Raw genomic sequence first — 17,921 nt, forward strand, 5'->3', positions numbered from 1 at the left:
GCACATTACTTTACAGTTGTTTTTCCTTTCTAGTCTATCACTTTTATTTTGGTCATTCTTATGTGTTTAAACTGCAGCAGATTATAGTCTTTAAAAGCGAGTAGTAAATTGTATTTGTCCCAATAAGAACTCCATTTTCCTATTGAGTACAGCTAAAAAGCACGTCTATGCTTGTTCTAAGTGCACCTGCCTGATAAGACAAAACATTTTGTTGTATTAAAACTACGTGCAGTGGTTAAATTTTTTTCAATCAAATTTATTTTTACCTCAGGCATATGGAAGCCATGTCTAGGCAATTGAATGTTTTCTCTTTCTTTTCTTGGCCTATGCTGCCAGCAACACATAACCATCACAGCAGCTTACCAAGGGCAGAGCTACTTACTTTGCAATTGCTGTTTTGTTACATTTTTAATATTAACACTGATCAACTGTTGTATCACTTTTCAGTTTAAAAGCCAGTTCTGCATATACTGCATTTTGAAGGGCGTATGCTGCACCAGTGCAAATGAGATGACAAAAAGCTGCAGAGATAAATATTTCCTTAGTCTGTTTTTAGAGTGTTTTTGGGAAATTAATGTTATCTATATTTTGTGTCATTAGGTGGTTATCAATGGAGGGGCCACACCCAGTGGAGATCAGGACAACGAGGACACGGAGCTCATGGCCATCTACACCACAGAAAGTGGCACGGTGGAAAAGGTACCCTTTACAAATGAACACTTAGCCAACAAGTTCAATGTATTTACCTACCAGGTGTTCTCAAGCAGCAAATCTATTCCATTGTAGTTGACAACGTGTCCGGGACGGTGATGTTGCCCATCAAGAGGTTCTGAATGATGTAGGCAGTGAGTGATACATTAGAATCAAAAACCCTTTGGTAGAAAACATCTCCTATGTTGGTACCTACTTGTATAAAATAGTTTTTACTGCGCCGTTTTCAGACCCCATTGGAGGGACCATAGATCAGACATGGGCTCCTAGGCTGTGGCCATGTTTGAAGTCTTTTGCTACTGGGGATCAGACTGCTACAGCTATGCAAACTGGGTCAAGTATATTTTCTGCCCTAGAGTCTCATGGTAGTGAGGTAGGAATTACAAGGCTTCATGGGGCGCAAATGTGTAGGGCAAGAACTCAACAATCAAACTAGACGCACAGTAATATAATCCAGCCAAGTCCTTGTCTTTTTGTAAAAGCAAGTATTTTAATCACCCAACAAAACTAAAGACTGCACCACCCAAATATGTTAGCCAGTGCAGAGTTGGATCCCTGGTTGTGCTCAGTGCACTATGTCTTGCCGCTCTAGCATTCGCTTCCCACTCGGGTGTAACCCTGGGCGTTGTTTGCATAGTAGCACTACGCGTAGTGCACTACGCGAACTGTGTAGTGCGGTAGGGAAATGCTGTTCGCCCTGATTGCACAGAGCCGGATGCTTGTCCGCACTGTGCAATCATTGCAAACGACATCTTGCACAGTGCAAGCGGTCATTTTCTGCCGCTTGAGTAGATTTGTACTTGAGCTGCAGCTTTCTCAACGCGGACTGGTAGTTTCTCATCGTGAGCGGTCGCGAGCATACACGACCACTCGCAATGAGAAACCTGACCTCCCCGCGTTGAGATTTTCGCCGGGAGGTTTATTTTTCACGCTCGCGATCGGCAAGTTGATGTTGCTGATCGCGAACGAGGAAAAGTCTTGCCGGGATGTTGATTTTGCTCGCTCGCAGTCGCCAACTTGACATTGAGGACCGCGAGCAAGCAAAAAATGCCCGCTACGCTACCCGTTTTTGCACTCTGCTACGTGCAATTCGCGTAGTGTGTAGTAGCACAAACTACGCTCCGCAAGCATAGCATATTACTACGCCCAGGGTTACTCGGGTGATCCTAGTAGCTGGTGACCCCTATTATTGGTGGCAGAGGCATGAACTAAGCATAGGTGCAGTTTAGGACACTGTTTACCTCACAGAGTTTAGATGTACAACTCGGTCAACAGTTATTACCCAGGGGTAAGTTGGACAGACAGTCTTAAGTCCATGTGTGGGACTTCCTAGGAGTGCATCCCAATCTGTTTCTCCTTACATGGTTGAAGCCTTTTGGTGCCTATGTGGTTATCCCGTAGGTCGGGTGATGTTGGCTTTGTACAGCAACCTCTGCTCGTCAACTGCGCTGATGAATGTTTGCAGCAATGCAGGTGTACAGTTCAGGGTGAAGTTGCAGCCTGAGTCAGGCTAATCGACTTCCCTCAGTAATGAAGTGGGCTGTGGCAACCCAGCTCAGTTGAGGTTCACTCAGCAGCAACAGATCTTCTGGTGTCAGCAGTATCAGTTTTCAGTCCACTGTGGCTGTTAACAGACAAGGACACACTCAATTATGTGAAGTCCTGCGTACAATTCTCAGCCAGGGACACACACACAGACTAGGAGACGCACTCAAAAGTACGTTGCTCCTGATTACACTGTCCAATGCAGTCCACTTTCTCTGGGTGCTTCTCATGGCTGAAACAGCCCGAGTTTCTTCTCATGGGCAGACTCTTCTCCTGTAGGGCACCCTTTCCCCTTTTCAGCAGGTGAGCCGGCTTCTAGACATTTGGCAGACTGCCAGCTCTTCCAGCAGAAAGGGAAGACTTCAGTTGATGTCCCTCCACCCCTGGGAGACTGGCTGATAGGCAGACACCAGCCCTGGTTACACTGTATCTCTTCAAATACTCTGCAGACTGCTGCCTTCCTTGGTTCAGAACGTTCGATTGGAACAAAATGCATGGATTAAACTCTACTTTTATATGCATTTTCCAGATAGGGAATGTGGATCCACTGTCTCAAATGTTGGAACCAGCTTGGGTTGATTATTTAACAAGTGGCTCGGGCTACTCTCCAGACATAGCCTTTTGTTTAAAGCAATGCAATGCTTCTCATAGCAGGTAGCTCTGGGGCTGCCTCAAAGCAGGAGCCCCCACCACATGGGCACAAGGTAGTATAAGGTTTCTGCGTGGGCCTGTCAACAGCCCTTCTAAAGCAATAATCAAGGACAGGCAAAAGAGCAGGACAGGCCTAGAAACCTCCTCATATTGAAACTTAGAAACTGCAGTTTCACCTATAGCATCTACCAAATGACAGTGCACGGGAAGAATGATTTGGCGACCCCTTGCTAACAAAGTCTTTATGGAATTTCTAGAGTTATCCCTTCTTTCCTTAAGTGTGAGGATGTCCAATCTCCAGCCATAGCAATGCAGACAATGCACTTACACTGTTTGGGGAACCTGTCTTTATCCTCCAAGTTGTGCCATGCTAAACAAGGGGCATCCAAGATGGATCACACTGGCTTCAGTACGCAAACAAAGGTAGAGTCCTACTCCCACATAATGTACTACATTCATACCCTATGCGCACATGCACCTGACCTGCATGGAGAGGGAGAGGATGTGGTTCATCGGCTAGACTGCCGACTTTGGTACTGGAAACCAGGGTTCGAGCCTCGGGGTCGCTGCAACATCCTGTGATTCTAGGCAAATCACTTAATCTCCCCGTGCCTGAATGTGTAATGTAAACACGGTGCTCATGTAAAGCGCTCCAATACCTTCGGATCGAGTTCGCGCTATATAAATATGCAAAAAATAAATGTAAAAAATAGAGGATTTTGGCACACGGTTCTGGTTATACAAAACAATTGAAGTTTACACAAGATCTCACCCTACATTGCAAGGGCCAAACCCACAACAAATGTTCAAAATGAAGCGATAAGCATAGACAACATACTTCCAAATGACTGGGCAGATCACCACATCAACCAAGGGGAAGCACCCCTGAACACATCTCGAAAAACCCTCCAATGGTCTAGAAACTCCAACCAGATCCCCCTTAAACGACCTGGAAAATAAAATCTTCTACTCCCTCCTCCTTCAGACAACCTCACAACAGAGGAGCTTACGTCTCACTACAACGCAACAGTGAAAACCGCCCTTGATTAGATAAACCCCCTGAAATTATAAAGGGTCAGAGACACTCCCTCATGATCCTGGTTCAACAAAGACCTTAACTGGAAACAAGACAAGTTAGAGCTCCTGAAAGACTCTGGAGAGTTAACTCATTCACAGCCCACGTCTACCAGCTCAGAAGAGAACGCAGGCGTTTACAAAATCACATCATATAAAAAAGACACATTCTTCCACAATGTGCTTGACAAAGCAAGAAACTGCCCCAAACAACTTTTTAACATCATCAAACAACAAACCACCATAGAGGCTTCCCCTGTCTGAAAGGAACGATGCAATAACTTTGCCAAAATTCTTCAATGACAATCTCAAAGATCGAACTCTCCCTGCACCACCACACGCACACTTCTACTAGCAACTCTTCTCCCACAATGGAGGTTAACATAACCTCGCCACACTCCTCCACCCCCAAAATAGAGGACTCTCTCCCAGGAACTACCGGACCCAACCAGTGCCCAAGCCCTCCACAGCACCAAAGAGTTGGAAGACATTCAACATACTCACGGAGGAGGACATTTCAATAGTGATTGCAAGTTCCAAGCCCTCCTCCCACTATGCAGACCCACTCCCAGCCTCCGTGGCAAAAAGCCTCAACCACGCCATAACCCCTTTGTGGCCCAAGGTAATAAACAGCTCCCTGAGCAACAGTATTATGCCTAGCCGCCTCAAACCGGGTCAAATCACCCCCCTGCAAAAAATATTTTTTTTTAAATACTGGCGTAGACCTGGAGTAACAATTTTAGGCCGGTCTCCAACCTTCTGTTCCTGGCAAAAATCATCGAGAAATGTGTTCTGTCCCAACTCAGCCAACACATTGACACCAATAACCCACTTGATTCACACCAGCAGTGTATTAGGAATGGAAACAGAAAAACTGTATATGGCACATGACATTCACAAATCCCTAGACACAAACGGATGTTGCCTGTTCATTCTCCTAGACCGATCTGCGGTCTTCGACACGGGGGACCATAACCTACTTGTGGACGCCCTGCAACAACAATCAGAGCAGACCGCATAGTTCTGCAGTGTTTCACCGCTCCCAACTAATCAAAATAAACTCAACGCCCAATATCCTTGACATCACCGAAGGTGTCCCCCCCCCCCCCCCCCCCCCCCCCCCCAAGGCTCATTCCTATTACTGACTCTTCAAAATCTACATGCAGCCCCTCACTGCTGTACTTAGACAAGCAAACATTGCCTACCACCGTTACGCAGGCGACACCCGCTTTACCTGGAAATATCCTCTTAGAACGACATGGCAGCTTAATGCCACACTCCTAAAAGTTCATAACTGGCTTTCGTATAACCACTTCAAACTCAACCAAGAAAATACGGACATTCTCGTCTTGTCCAACAACGGGTAGTCTCCACAGACCCAAGAATGGCTAAATAACCTGGACGCTCGGAACTGCAGACTGACTCTGGCGGACACCACCAAGTCTCTAGAGATCTCTCTGGACTCTGGTTTAAACATGAGCACACACATAAGGTCTACAGCGAAGGGTGCCTTCTATAACCTAAAATTCCTCAACAAAATTAAGCCTTTCCTCCCACTAAATGACCTAAAAATTGCTTCACTAAAATGGTACTTTTATTAATTGATAATGATTGAAATCTCAACACTACAATCGGACTGTATTATGAATGTCTGTTAATGACTTACGATGCTGTAAAGCGCTTTGATAGCCTCAGGTTCTGCCCGCGCTATATAAAACTCAAAATACATTTTAAAAAAAGATTGAGAAGACTGGCATAATGTAGTAGTCCGTTTCGATTTTTAGCGCGAAATACAAAATGCCATTCAATAAAAAGTAAATAAAATTACAAGGTAATGAAATTAAAGTTATTTCATGTAATTGAGGGGCAGTCACTTTCCTGTTTTAGAGAGTGTAGCCGCTTTAAAGTGTCCAGAGCTCACTGCAGATAAAAAATGCATCACATGCTTCTCTCCAATGCAAGTGTCAATCGTGGAACTTGTGAAGCTGGTCATTCTACCAAAATTGATGGCATGAATGAGGGTTTTAAATTAATTCCAGGATTTCAAATGTGGAACCTGTACTGGTGAAAGATTGACTTCCCCAGCCCAGAATACGTTTTTAATGTTCTGCTTTGCTCCTGAAATTCCAAATCTATATCACTAATTGTGATGACATTAGTAATTTAGATTAGCATGTACTAGAACTTTAGAATATCAAGCAGATTCCCTTAGAGAAAGTCCGCCTTCTGTTTGCTGTCTTTGTTTATTCCCAAGGTATCATCTTCGTATCCAGAAGAAAAATACATTTTCATTGCTTTTTACCTAGATTGCTGTTGTAATGTACTTGTTTCTCAATGCACTCTCCCTATTGAGGTTCTCTGCCTTGCTGCTCAGCCCTTCCACACCAACTGATTCTCCTTTCAATACAAACCCACTGAACATTCTGGATGACCTCACCATAGGCTGAGCAGCAAGGCAGAGAACCTCAATAGGGACAGTGCATTGAGAAACAAGTACATTACAACACATCTCCCCCTTATAATAATCAAAAACAATCAAATGTATGAAGATGATAAAACACACATACAACAGCAAAGGAAGATGCATATAACAACAAAAACATTATAACAATTTCCTTCATTGGTAGAAGAGAATCTACATAATTTAAAGGACCAGCTTATTTAACTTTTTAAGATTTCTCCCCATTTTTCTTCTACCCTCTCTTTGTCTTGTTTGATTCATCACATGTTGACTGTTCTGCATCGGAAATAACATTGATATTTTTCCTGAATCAAGTGTGTGTTCCTACCCACCAGTGGAATCTACCAGAGTAAAGGTGACATTGCAGAGTTTCACCGTTCATGTGCTATGACCTGCATTTTCAGGTCCGCATTTGAGATCTTCTGAATGCCTTATGTAGCCATAATTCATTGAATGCATTTTTCCAAGGCAGCACTCTTTCTGACAGTAAGCTTCTCGGAATCATGCTTCTTTCAATATTGACAAGGATCGGAACTTTCATCCATATCACCTGCTAATGTTTGTATGACTTTAAATTGTGAAAGGTGAGAATTGGACAATAGTGGAATACTGACTTGTTTACAGTTGGTCTTATTTTACCATCTCCCAGACTTCATCCTATTCCCAAGCTCAATCTTATTGACTGGTTGATAGAGGGGAAAAAGTGAGGTCCTGTAGGTTCTAAGAGGAGCATCGCAATTCAATTTAGGGCAGGCTTCCCCAATGATTAGCTGGTGTCCTACCTGTAGGTAGCTTTCCTTTGTGCAGCCCAGCCAACTACATTGTAAAGTTTTGTTTTGATTGAATTAATATCTGTATTTCAAAATTAAAAAGTATGTACTCGAGACAGAAATGTGTGTATTTTCAGGACGCATAAGCTGATGTTTGGAGAAAAATGGTTTGATTTCTAAAATATATTTAAAGCTGCTATGTGAGTAATAAATCAAATGGCATTGGGGAGGCTTATTACTCATATCATTATCTGGTGTCATAGGCATTGCAGCTATGGCTGTCATGTGTTACCCGTTAACCTGCATTCCAAATTAATAAAGATTTTTTTTACCGTTACTGCTGGCATCCCTGAATGAGGCACTGAAATGATCACTGTTGGTAATCTCGCATGGGGTGGCCACTAATGTAATCTTGTCTGACATGGTCAATATTACAGCATTAATAATGTTAGTAACTTGGGATAATTTTCATTGAACATAAGTAGTTTTTATTGCAGAAAAGGTTGGAGACCCCTGCTCTGAAGGTGGTCTTACTTTGCACTTTTTTGCATTCTGCTTTGGTGATAAGACTACCAAGAAGTTATTTGTCTGTTCATTTTGTATAGCGCCAACCAACCAGCGATGTCTTGACCCTAAAAAGCAAAAAACAAGTCCTTGAAAAACAGGTGGGCATCAAATTAACAAAGATAATAACATCACTTCATCAGTGGAAGTTCTGTCTCAGCCACCTCATACTCTTTTACAGTTGCAGCTGAGGTACAAACTACAATGTGATCAAATAGACCTGAAAACTTTTGAATTGCTGTGTTTTTTTACATTCATGTTCATCTACCTGCCATTGTAAAACAGTAAACGTTTGAGGCAATACATAAGCATGTATTTAAAAAATAATGCGTGCTTCTCATTCAATAATGCATTTAATAAAACACAAAGGAATGCAAAGAGTGCTTTAACAAGTCCGTATCCTTTATATTTGGAAACCCAACTGATTAATGTCCGTGATAAATGCAAAAAGAACAAGTAATGGACAGAATGCAGAACAGTGTCATACATTCACCCCAGTACAGAGATCTGGGCCTAAATCCATCGTTTTGTTTACTCCCTATGCCATCCCAGTTTGATCTCAGCCATATGCAAACCAGTATTGACCATGCGCCCAACCGAACTGCCAGGCCAGGTCCTCCTGGACAGGGAACGAGCATCCTAGGACCGGTTTCGGGGTTTCACCCCTCATCAGCCGGAATAGCTCGACTCCAGTGGCATGGTGAGCATGGGACCCACGTCTGGGCATACCCGTCCCACTCGAGGTGACAAATGCAAAAATAATAATTAATGGACAGAAGCCAGAACAAGGTCATTCATTCACCCCAGTACAGGGATAGAGTACGAGTTTTTTGTTTGTTTGTCTTTTGCTTCCTCGCCCTAAGTGGGCCGGGTATGCCCAGACGTGGGTCCCGGGATCACTGTGCCACTGGATTCAAGCTATCCTGGCTGATGAGGGTTGAAACCCCGAAACCGGTCCTAGGATGCTTGTTTTCGGTCCAGGGAGGACCTGGCTTGGCAGTTCGGGATGGACTGTTCCCATGAGGCACAGGGTCAAGACTGATGTGCATATGGCCAGGTCTAAACTGGGGTAGCATGGTGAGCAAAAGAATAATGGATTTTACCCAGATATCTTGACTGGGGGTGAATGTTTTGATTTCTTCTGCATTCCGTCCATCAATTGTGTGTCTGTTGCTTCCTCGCCCTAAGTGCGACAGGTATGCCCAGACGTGGGACCCGGGCTCACTGTGCCACTGGATTCAAGCTATCCTGGCTGATGAGGGTTGAAACCCCGAAACCGGTCCTAGGATGCTTGTTTCCGGTCCAGGGAGGACCTGGTTTGGCAGTTCGGGCACAGGGTCAAGACTGGTTTGCATATGGCCAGGTCTAAACTGGGATGGCATGCTGAGCAAAAGAATGATGGATTTAACCCAGATCTCTTGACTGGGGGTGAATGTTTTGATTTCTTCTGCATTCCGTCCATCAATTGGGTCTTTTAATATCAGTGGTGGTAACCTATCATTTAAATCACACATTTATGATACGCTATAGAAAGGGAGACAAGGGACACAAGCGTAGTTTTACTTAATCAGATCTCATAGGTTTTTGATCATGTTGGGGTTTTAGGTCTCGCCTAGGCAGCTCTTGTGCAGTCTCTTCGAGACATGCTGTATTTTAATTGGCTTCTGTCCCTGTCCTTTGTAAATGGTGGCTTTTCATTGGTCAAAAGGCTTAGTAGTCCCTCCTCAGTACTGCCTTTTCTCTTCTTGTAACCTCCCATGAGAACACCCCCTGTTACATGTGTTGTTACTCGATAAGTTTTAATTACTCCGAGCACTGTTTTCGAAAGGACTTTGCTCTCCTGTAATGGTTTATTCTTTTTTATTTAACTGGTGCAGCACGCCGCAGCACTAATGATGGCAGCCGCAAATTCCTTTTGTTCCTTATGATACCCGAACGCGGCTACATCCCATTTTTAAAATGTATTTACTTTTTTTTTTTTTTTTTTACATTGGTGGCACCAGCTCTTTAGCTTTAAACATCTCTGGCTAAAACGCGGATTCCGCAATTGCTTCAAAAGTAAAGAAATAGAAAAAAAGCAATTTTTTTTTCTATTTCTTTACTTTTGGAGCAATCGCTTCACCCACACTTTAGCTCATGTTGTTTAGGGCCTGAGCACGGGTGCCGCCATTGTAACAAAAGTAAAGAAATAGAAAACAAAAAGCGTGTGGCTACCATTTTTTTTCTCTTTCCTTACTTTTGTTTCAATCGTGGCACCCGTTCTTTAGCTTTAAACATCTTAAATCTTAAGCTAAAGCAAGGGTGCTGTGATTGCTTCAAAAGTGAAGAAATATTTTTAAAACTTTTTTTCTATTTCTTTACTTTTAAAGCAATTGCGGCACCTGCGCGTTAGCTTACGATGTTTACAGCTAAAGCTTGAGTGCCACAAAGGTCTCGCCTTTGCAAGAGTTTTAGCTATTGGCGTTGTAAATGACAATGCCTTTACGCACCGCTTGCAGGTTTTCAAAACAAATAAAAGGCATTATCATTTACAGTACTAATAGCTCAAACCCTTGCAAATGTGAGACTTATTGCACTGCACATACTTGTTATTAGTGCCTTCAAGCAGCCCTTTGAGAGAGCTGTAAAAAAAAAAAAAGTCAGAAATAGAAATTTGAAAAGAGCATCTGGATTTTATTTTAACTGTTGTGAGTTGTATGCAATTTACCCGCATATTAAGGGTTAGTTTACCAATTAAATGACTTAAAAAGACACTATTTTAAAACTATGTTGAGGTAATTTTAGTTGGCTGGTTGGAAGGGGCTGTTTCTCAACGAGTAAAACAAATGCTTTTCATGTGAGAAATGGGAGTGTGTGTGTGTGTGTGTGTGTTTTGCTCCCTGCAGCATCCTTCTGATGTACAACTCGCTTTAATGCCAGGTTTACACGAAGAAGCCATGCAATAGTGAGCTGGAGCCTTCCTGTATTCTGCTATTGCATCACACTGTCCTTTTGTCTGAGTGCTGTCTCCCTTAGGGTTTGACCAGGATCAACCGCGTCAAAGGCCCTGGCCAAGCCCTAGAGCTCCTATCATAAATATTGGTGGAGACGTAGCCTCCAAGAGCCCTTATATCCAGGCGCCTGTGCCACCATGCTCAAGACAAGTATATGTAACTTGTGGTGCTGCCGAGGTTTTAGTTGCCACTTGAGTGGTACAAGCTCCTTGAATTTTGTTGAAGGGCCAGGGTATAAGCATGTAATTACAATTCTGTATTTCATGATCGTCACCTGACAGGTATTAAAGTCCCTCTGTGGTATTTTTGGTAATCTATCCAAACATTCTAAACAAACTGAATAACCTGCTATTCCTGTAGTTTTTTGTTTACCACTCTAGTCGTTAATAGACTCCGGGAGGGGGAAATAACTGATTCAAAATATTATAATTCTTTTATAACTTGTTTGTTTCTGCAACACTTGCATAGACGTATCAATCGCTAATTTAGATACACAGTTGATACAAAATCATCTGCTAAAATTTTTAAATTGGCGTAATTGTCCTCCTACTTTCTATTTGAGTCCACTGCACATTTTCTTCCAGTGGCCGCATAGGGAGTGTTTATGCCTGTTTCGGTGTAAAAAGCCAAAAAAGGGACCACTTTCATCAGGATACACAAACAATACTCCATAAAACAGAGGCAATAATGACGGTTGGCCTAAAGTATAATTGCAAACAAAGAGAACATAAGTACATCACCTGCGCTGGGCCAACAACTTCAGGAGTACTTTATGATTTCGTAAATCAGTCTTTATCATTACTTCAATAAAATGGCAAGTGTGTGTATTTGGAAACTACAGGCACCAAATAAATTGCCACCACAATCGAAGTAGTATTAGTTATAGGTCCTCTGTTGATTTTTATCTCAGCTAATGTGAATAACAAGCATTTGCAATGCAATAGGTCTCGCAGTTACCCGAGTTTCAGCTAATGGCATTGTAAATGACCATGCCTTTTATTTATGTTTTTAAAACTAAAACAAAAATAAAAAGGCATTGTTATTTGCAAAGTCAATAGCTCAAACTCGCATAAATGCGAGACCTATTGCATTGCAAATGCTTGTTTGGCTCTGCTGGCGACAAGGCGGCCAGTCACACATGCAAATGAAGTGTTTGAGGTCAATAGGCAATATTAGGCAATCATTTTTTAAGTGTGATCAGTGAGAATTTACGACTGGTCAACAAAGGCACGTGACTCGGCGGCGCGCACCCCCCATATCCGGCCGCATACATAGCTAAACGAAGTTCAGTGCTTGGGCTATAATTCATGAATTTGTCAAATCCCGAAGCAGAAGGGTAATAACCACGATCCACAAATCGAGGCCTCCAAAATCCTCCAAAATAACCCAAATAAGCTCTTACTTTGTGAACTCGCTCTCTGGGTGCTATGCGAATGGCCCCGAATATCCGTTGCTAAATTATGGAACTGGCAGCGCCATGAACGGCTCTTACAGGGACTCTGGCAGCATGCACTCCAGCTTGTATGGCTATAACTACAATGGCATGGACCTCACAGTCAACCGGCAAGCCTCTTCCGGACACTTTGGGGCAGTGGGAGACAGCTAGGAGAGCAGGTTCAGGCAGACGCCCAGCTGCTCCCTGTCCTTGCCAGAGCCCTTGCCCTGCTCCAACAGCAAGCAGCCGTCCTCCTCCTCCGCGTCCCACCTGTCCGAGCAGGCGATGCCCGGCAGCTCCAGCCACTTCACGGAACTCGAGGAGACGAGCGCCTCCTCGGAGGCGAAGGAAGGCACCCCCCGGAGCAGCAGGGTGCCAGCAGAGCCCCCCAGCAACCCCTCGGCCGCCTCCCGGGACGGACAAGAACCGCAGATCTTCACCTGAGTGCGGAAACTTCACATCAGCCACGGTACTGCTCTTTCATTTCTTGTAACTGTGAAGAAAATGTCTTGTTTTCCTCCCTGCGCCCCGCTGAATTCGCTCAGTTGTGCCCAGCCCCGCATGTATCCCCCGGGTGAGCGCTGGAAGATGCTTTAAATGTTTGTGGTTTGCTGCTATATTGAAATGTCGGCCAGCCACGGCTAATTCGAAGGATGCTGGAATGTATTATTTTTCATGACGGTGTTAGTTCATATTTTTATTTTTATGCAGTCTAGCTACAGCAAAGGTGCAGCGTTACACTTTCTTTATAGCGCGTAAAACTTTATTTCAAGTAGGGGACACTGATCTGCGCAATATAATTGGGCCAGCTAAACAAAATCCACTTTAAGGGGTGGTTTGGCATTTCTTGCTAGGTGTAAGAATTAAATCTGCTGCTCTGGAAATTATTTAAACTCTGAAGGCAGCGAGGAGTGCCCCGCAGATGCTGTGGGCCACGTTTGAGTTCTCTGAATGCGCTGCAATCTCTCTACCCCTGCCCAGAACCCTGACTGGGTGCCCCGCAGGTGCTGCACGCTGTCTGCCCCTCTTCCAGAGCGCTATCGAAGTGCCCCGAGGTGCAGCCAGCTCTCTGCCCCTGCCCAGAGCCCTGTCTGGGTGCCCTGCAGGTGCTGCACCATTTCTGCCCCTCTCCCAGAACCCTGTCTTATTGCCCGGAGGTGCAGCGAGCTCTCTGCCCATGCCTAGAGCTCTGCCTAAGTGCCCCCAGGTGCTGCACCCCTCTGCCCGTCTCACAGAACCCTGTCTACGTGCCCAGAGGTTCAGCGAGCTCTCTGCCAAGAGCCCTGCCCGAGTACCCTGCAGGTGCTGCACGCTTTCTGCCCCTGTCCAGAGGCTTCGTCTGCACGCTCTCTGCCCCTGGCCAGAGCTCTGCCTAAGTGCCAAGACAAAAAGCAAATAACAGCGGCGTGTAATAAAAGCAGAAGGGGCCTCATAGAGACAAGGAGGGAGCGAGCAGGAGTTGTGCTAACGCCGCGAGCCGTAGGCGTGCACATCGCCTGTCCTCCAGGCGCGTGCACATCTCCTGTCTCCCTTCTGAACAGAAACCAACGACAATAGATCTTGCCAAGGCGAGCAGCGCATGCGCTGCGTCACTAGACGAGACCTAAAAACACCTTTGTCTTCAGGTTTCCTGCTTTTTACATGTTAGAAGGTCTTTGATCTTACTCGGGGTGAATGGATGTGATCCCAGTTCCTAATATCACTTCTATTTTGAGCAACAATACATAAACAAGCATCGTTGCTGTCCAGTTTCATCACTTGTTTGCCCATAAATGTAAATCGTGCCTCTTTGACACATGGCAATCCCAGTGGCAGCCATCTGCAATTAAGACCCTTTCATGTCCACCACACGCAGTTATTATTTCAAACTGCAGGTGCTCTGTTTTTAATCCTGACACTAGGGACGAACCAATGAATTATGTATCACTCCTGGTAGTTAGTTTTAACATAACATCACTTCCTTCGCAATATTATTTTTATTTTGCACGGCGCCCGCTACCCAGTCAGTTAAGTTTCTTCTTCTCTGAAAGATTTATCATATCCTCAACAACGTAGGAATAAAGACATCCCTGAGCTCCTCCCTCACAGCGAGGGGATTGTAGCCCTTGTCGGGGCTAGTGGTCCCTGTTAAGAGGTGAATCCCAGATGATGAAGCATGCCACCTTGGTGGGTGATGGGATTACATCCCAAGTAAGGGACTCCTCTACTAACGTAGTGAAATAATTTTTTGTTCTCTCCTTTTCAGGCATACGAGGATTTTGTGTTTGATTGGCCATCTGCAATTAACACAAGTGGGGCGACAGGCATATTCACTGGCACTAATAAAAACCCTCAGTGCCCTTAGAACCAAAGTCAAAGCTCTCAATCGTGGTCTGTTTTAAACTGTGTTTATAATGGGCCTCGATTGAGAGCTTTGGAGTTGAGACTGAAGGCACTGCGAGTTTCTCACAGAGCCTATCGGTCAATTAAAGCAACTTAATTTTTAAAAAAAATGTAAAGATTTACTTACCTGTTTCATCTTGGCAGCACAGAGACTCAGAGCTCCAGCCAGCAACTCCCCTCTACCAATCCAGATGCTTTTCTCAGCAGAATAAGAGATGCACCGGTATTGGCTGGAGCGCACTGGTGCGTCGCTCCTTAAGGCACTGGGGTTCTGTACTTTCTCTCCTCCCAGCTGTCTGAGACAGTTTTTGTTGGATTGTTTAAAGTGCGCATGTCAGGCTGGCTGTCGAAAGACAGCCAGCCGAAGTGCCATGCCCTCTTTAAACTAAATTCACAGCGTTCCTCTCTGCTGCTGCCTCGCCCCCAGACTTGGCTGCTGCGCCCAAAAAATAAAGTAATGTGTTTTATTACCGTTTTGTTTTTCATGTTTCCTACTCTTCAGTGGAGTGGCGGCGCTCCTCAGCTCTCATGGAGGCACCGCCGCTGAGCATTTCCAGTCTTGTTATTGCCATTCTGCATCTCAGTCTAATTATTTCTATATCTCTGCATATTTGAACACAATGTAGTGAAATTCTTCTATTGACATTAGATATCAGAATAGCAAGATTGGATAAACTCAGAACTGTAAAATCATAGAGCTTCCCATTGGAGATATGTATGGTGATATATATCTGATATAAACAAAATTGGCTTGTAGACGTAGAATGATGACTTTAGTTATGAAATTAGATGATCGACCCCCCCCCCCCCCCCCCCCCCCCTCACTGAAATACTTTTATGTTTCATGTCACTATATTAAAGGTGGGTGCATTCAAAGGGGATTTTCCTTTCCTTCCCATGCGTATCTTTAGACAGTAAGATTGTGACATATTATAAATGAGTTTAACACTAGTCTATCCTTTAATACACCGCCTATTGTTGGCATGGATATTGCTTCCCACATTCAATGATGGACTTTAAGTAGAGGATACATAGTCTGGCCATTAGCTAAGCAGTTTAGCAATTTATAATTGTTAATGTTACAATATGGAAATTCTGTATCCTTATTACTTTAAACCCTCCCCACCAGATAATACAGTCTCATACCATGAGGTTATGTAACAGAAGCTCAATATCATTAAGTGGATCCCCATATTGTTCAGAAGGAGGACGATTTCAAATTTGGGACCCTTTCTAAGACTGAGCATTGTATCCAGTTTTTACCCATGTTAAAGGCATGCTAAAACCAGCTAAAACCCTTTGAGAACCCAGTAAAAGCCAGTGTAGTAACTAATTAGGGTACAGCGGAAATACCAGACCTCACCACCTGATCCACTGTACATCAGGGGACATATAAAACTTGACTGCCCAGTAGTGCCCTGGGCACGTGAGTGCCCAAACTTGCAGGGGACAGGGTAACCACGCATCTGACCAGGAGAGTAAGAAGCTGCAAGCAGCAGGCAAGAAGGTGGCAATGGGAACAGCTAACCAGTGGAGCAGTGCCAATTTTGTTGGCATACTTACATAATATGATAGAGCCCACTGGAAAAAAGGGCAGGAGTTACTCCAACACCTGCCATCTGAAAACAGACAAAGGGGAGAGGAACTGGTCATAGGGGGCAAGACGATCTCAAACGCAACTATACATTGCACACTAGATGCACTAGACATCGCAGTACGAGGCATAAATACAAGTGCTTAAGCTCCCTGACACACATGGTTACATATCTCGGTATTTAAACCCAAGGTACAAAACATCTGCTTAATCTCCCCTTTGAAGGGAGGAATTAGTTCGACCCACAGGTCGATCATATGTTTGAGAAACGTAAAAAGGATACTGATACGAATAAGACCATAGGGACTCTCCAAACATTTTGGGGGTCCTTTCGCATGCAACAATACTGTGGAGGTTCTAAGACCACCTCCCCAGATGCAAACTTTTACCAAAGGCAACTACTACAACAGTGATCCTATCAGCCTTACACCTCTAGAGGTTACATTAAAGGGGGTATTGGCTAACAGTAACAAGGAAGAGCCAAAGGAGGTTCTGGTATGGGAGCATCCACCGCTGCAAAACATTGACACACTACAACTCCTACATAGCACCTATTGGTGGCAGAACCAAGGATTTCCTGCCAAAATAGCCAGTTTACCTCGGGCAAATGGGTTTTAGCCATAGTTCAAAACAATTATTGTCTGCTGTTTCCCTTATATGCCCCATCACAACACCTAGCTACTCACTCCTCAGAAAGGACCCAAACACCTTCTAGAGGAAGAAGCACAAGCCCTCCAATTAAAAGGGGCCATCAAACCTATTCCCTCCCAACACCAAAGGAAGGGAGTTTACTCCCTGTACTTTCTAATCCCCAAAACGGTGAATCTCTCAGACTAATTTTTGATCTCCAACCTCCGACCTGATACATAGTATTGGAACACTTCTACATGGTAACCTGTTAGGACATCATACCTCTCCGGCAGCAAGGAGACTTCATGGCAGCATTGAACATCAAGGATGCATTTTCCCACTTCCCCATCCACCCAGCCCACCAACGTCCTTGCAGTTTGTGGTAAGTGAAAGCATTACTAATTCAAAGTTTTTCCAGCGTAACCACTGCTCCAAGGGTCTTTAACAAATGCTAACTGGTGATCACAGCAGATATAAGATGAGGGCCACTAATGTTTTTCTCTATTTGGATGATTGGCGAATCAGGAGCTCAAGCAAACAGCAATTCTTTGCCCATATGCAAATTATTATTTATCTACTACACGCCTTAGGCTTTACCATCAACATCACCAAGTCACATCTTGTCCCTCTGCAGATTCAACCCTTTCAGGATCAACTCTCAATTCGGTAACAGGTGAAGCCTACCCCAGTAAACTAAAAACCAAGACTTTGCAACAGCTTGTCCCTTTTGTAAGCTAAATCATCTACCAGTGTGAACAGGTGTAAATCTTTTCGTTATAATGGCCTCCTGTATCTCAATAGTGCCCAATGCCAGGCTGCACATGTGTCTGCTTCAACAGTGCCTTGCAGTACAATGGTCCCAGTGGGAGAATCTGGTGTTGGTAAAGGCCACTGGTCATCACTGTCTGCAATGGTGGAACAGCAACAACCTTTTGCAGGGTGTCCTTTCAAAGACCCTCTGCTGCAGGTTGCCATCACCACATATGCATCACTAGCAGGAAGGGGGGGGGGACATCTGTCTTACAGCAGTACAAGAGTTGTGGACCCTGCAACAGCAGCACAAACACATCAACTACCTTGAGCTTCTAGCTATCCAGCTAGCCCTCAAAGT

General features: G+C 44.3%; 1 protein-coding gene and 1 pseudogene across 2 annotated transcripts in view; both read left to right on the forward strand.

Moving 5' to 3' along the window:
• The window catches only part of SLC23A2 (solute carrier family 23 member 2), an 833,120-nt gene that overhangs the window by 519,005 nt on the left and 296,194 nt on the right, over positions 1-17,921 (forward strand). For both annotated transcript variants that reach the window (XM_085636370.1, XM_085636369.1), the window contains one exon: positions 601-699. In XM_085636370.1, coding sequence (XP_085492496.1) covers positions 601-699 — 99 coding nt within the window. The remainder of the gene's footprint in view (positions 1-600; positions 700-17,921) is intronic.
• Positions 991-12,801, forward strand: LOC146784408 (homeobox protein Hox-B5a pseudogene; annotated as a pseudogene).

The sequence above is a fragment of the Triturus cristatus genome, chromosome 11 (genome assembly GCF_964204655.1).
Source record: "Triturus cristatus chromosome 11, aTriCri1.1, whole genome shotgun sequence".
Taxonomy (NCBI): Eukaryota; Metazoa; Chordata; class Amphibia; order Caudata; family Salamandridae; genus Triturus; species Triturus cristatus.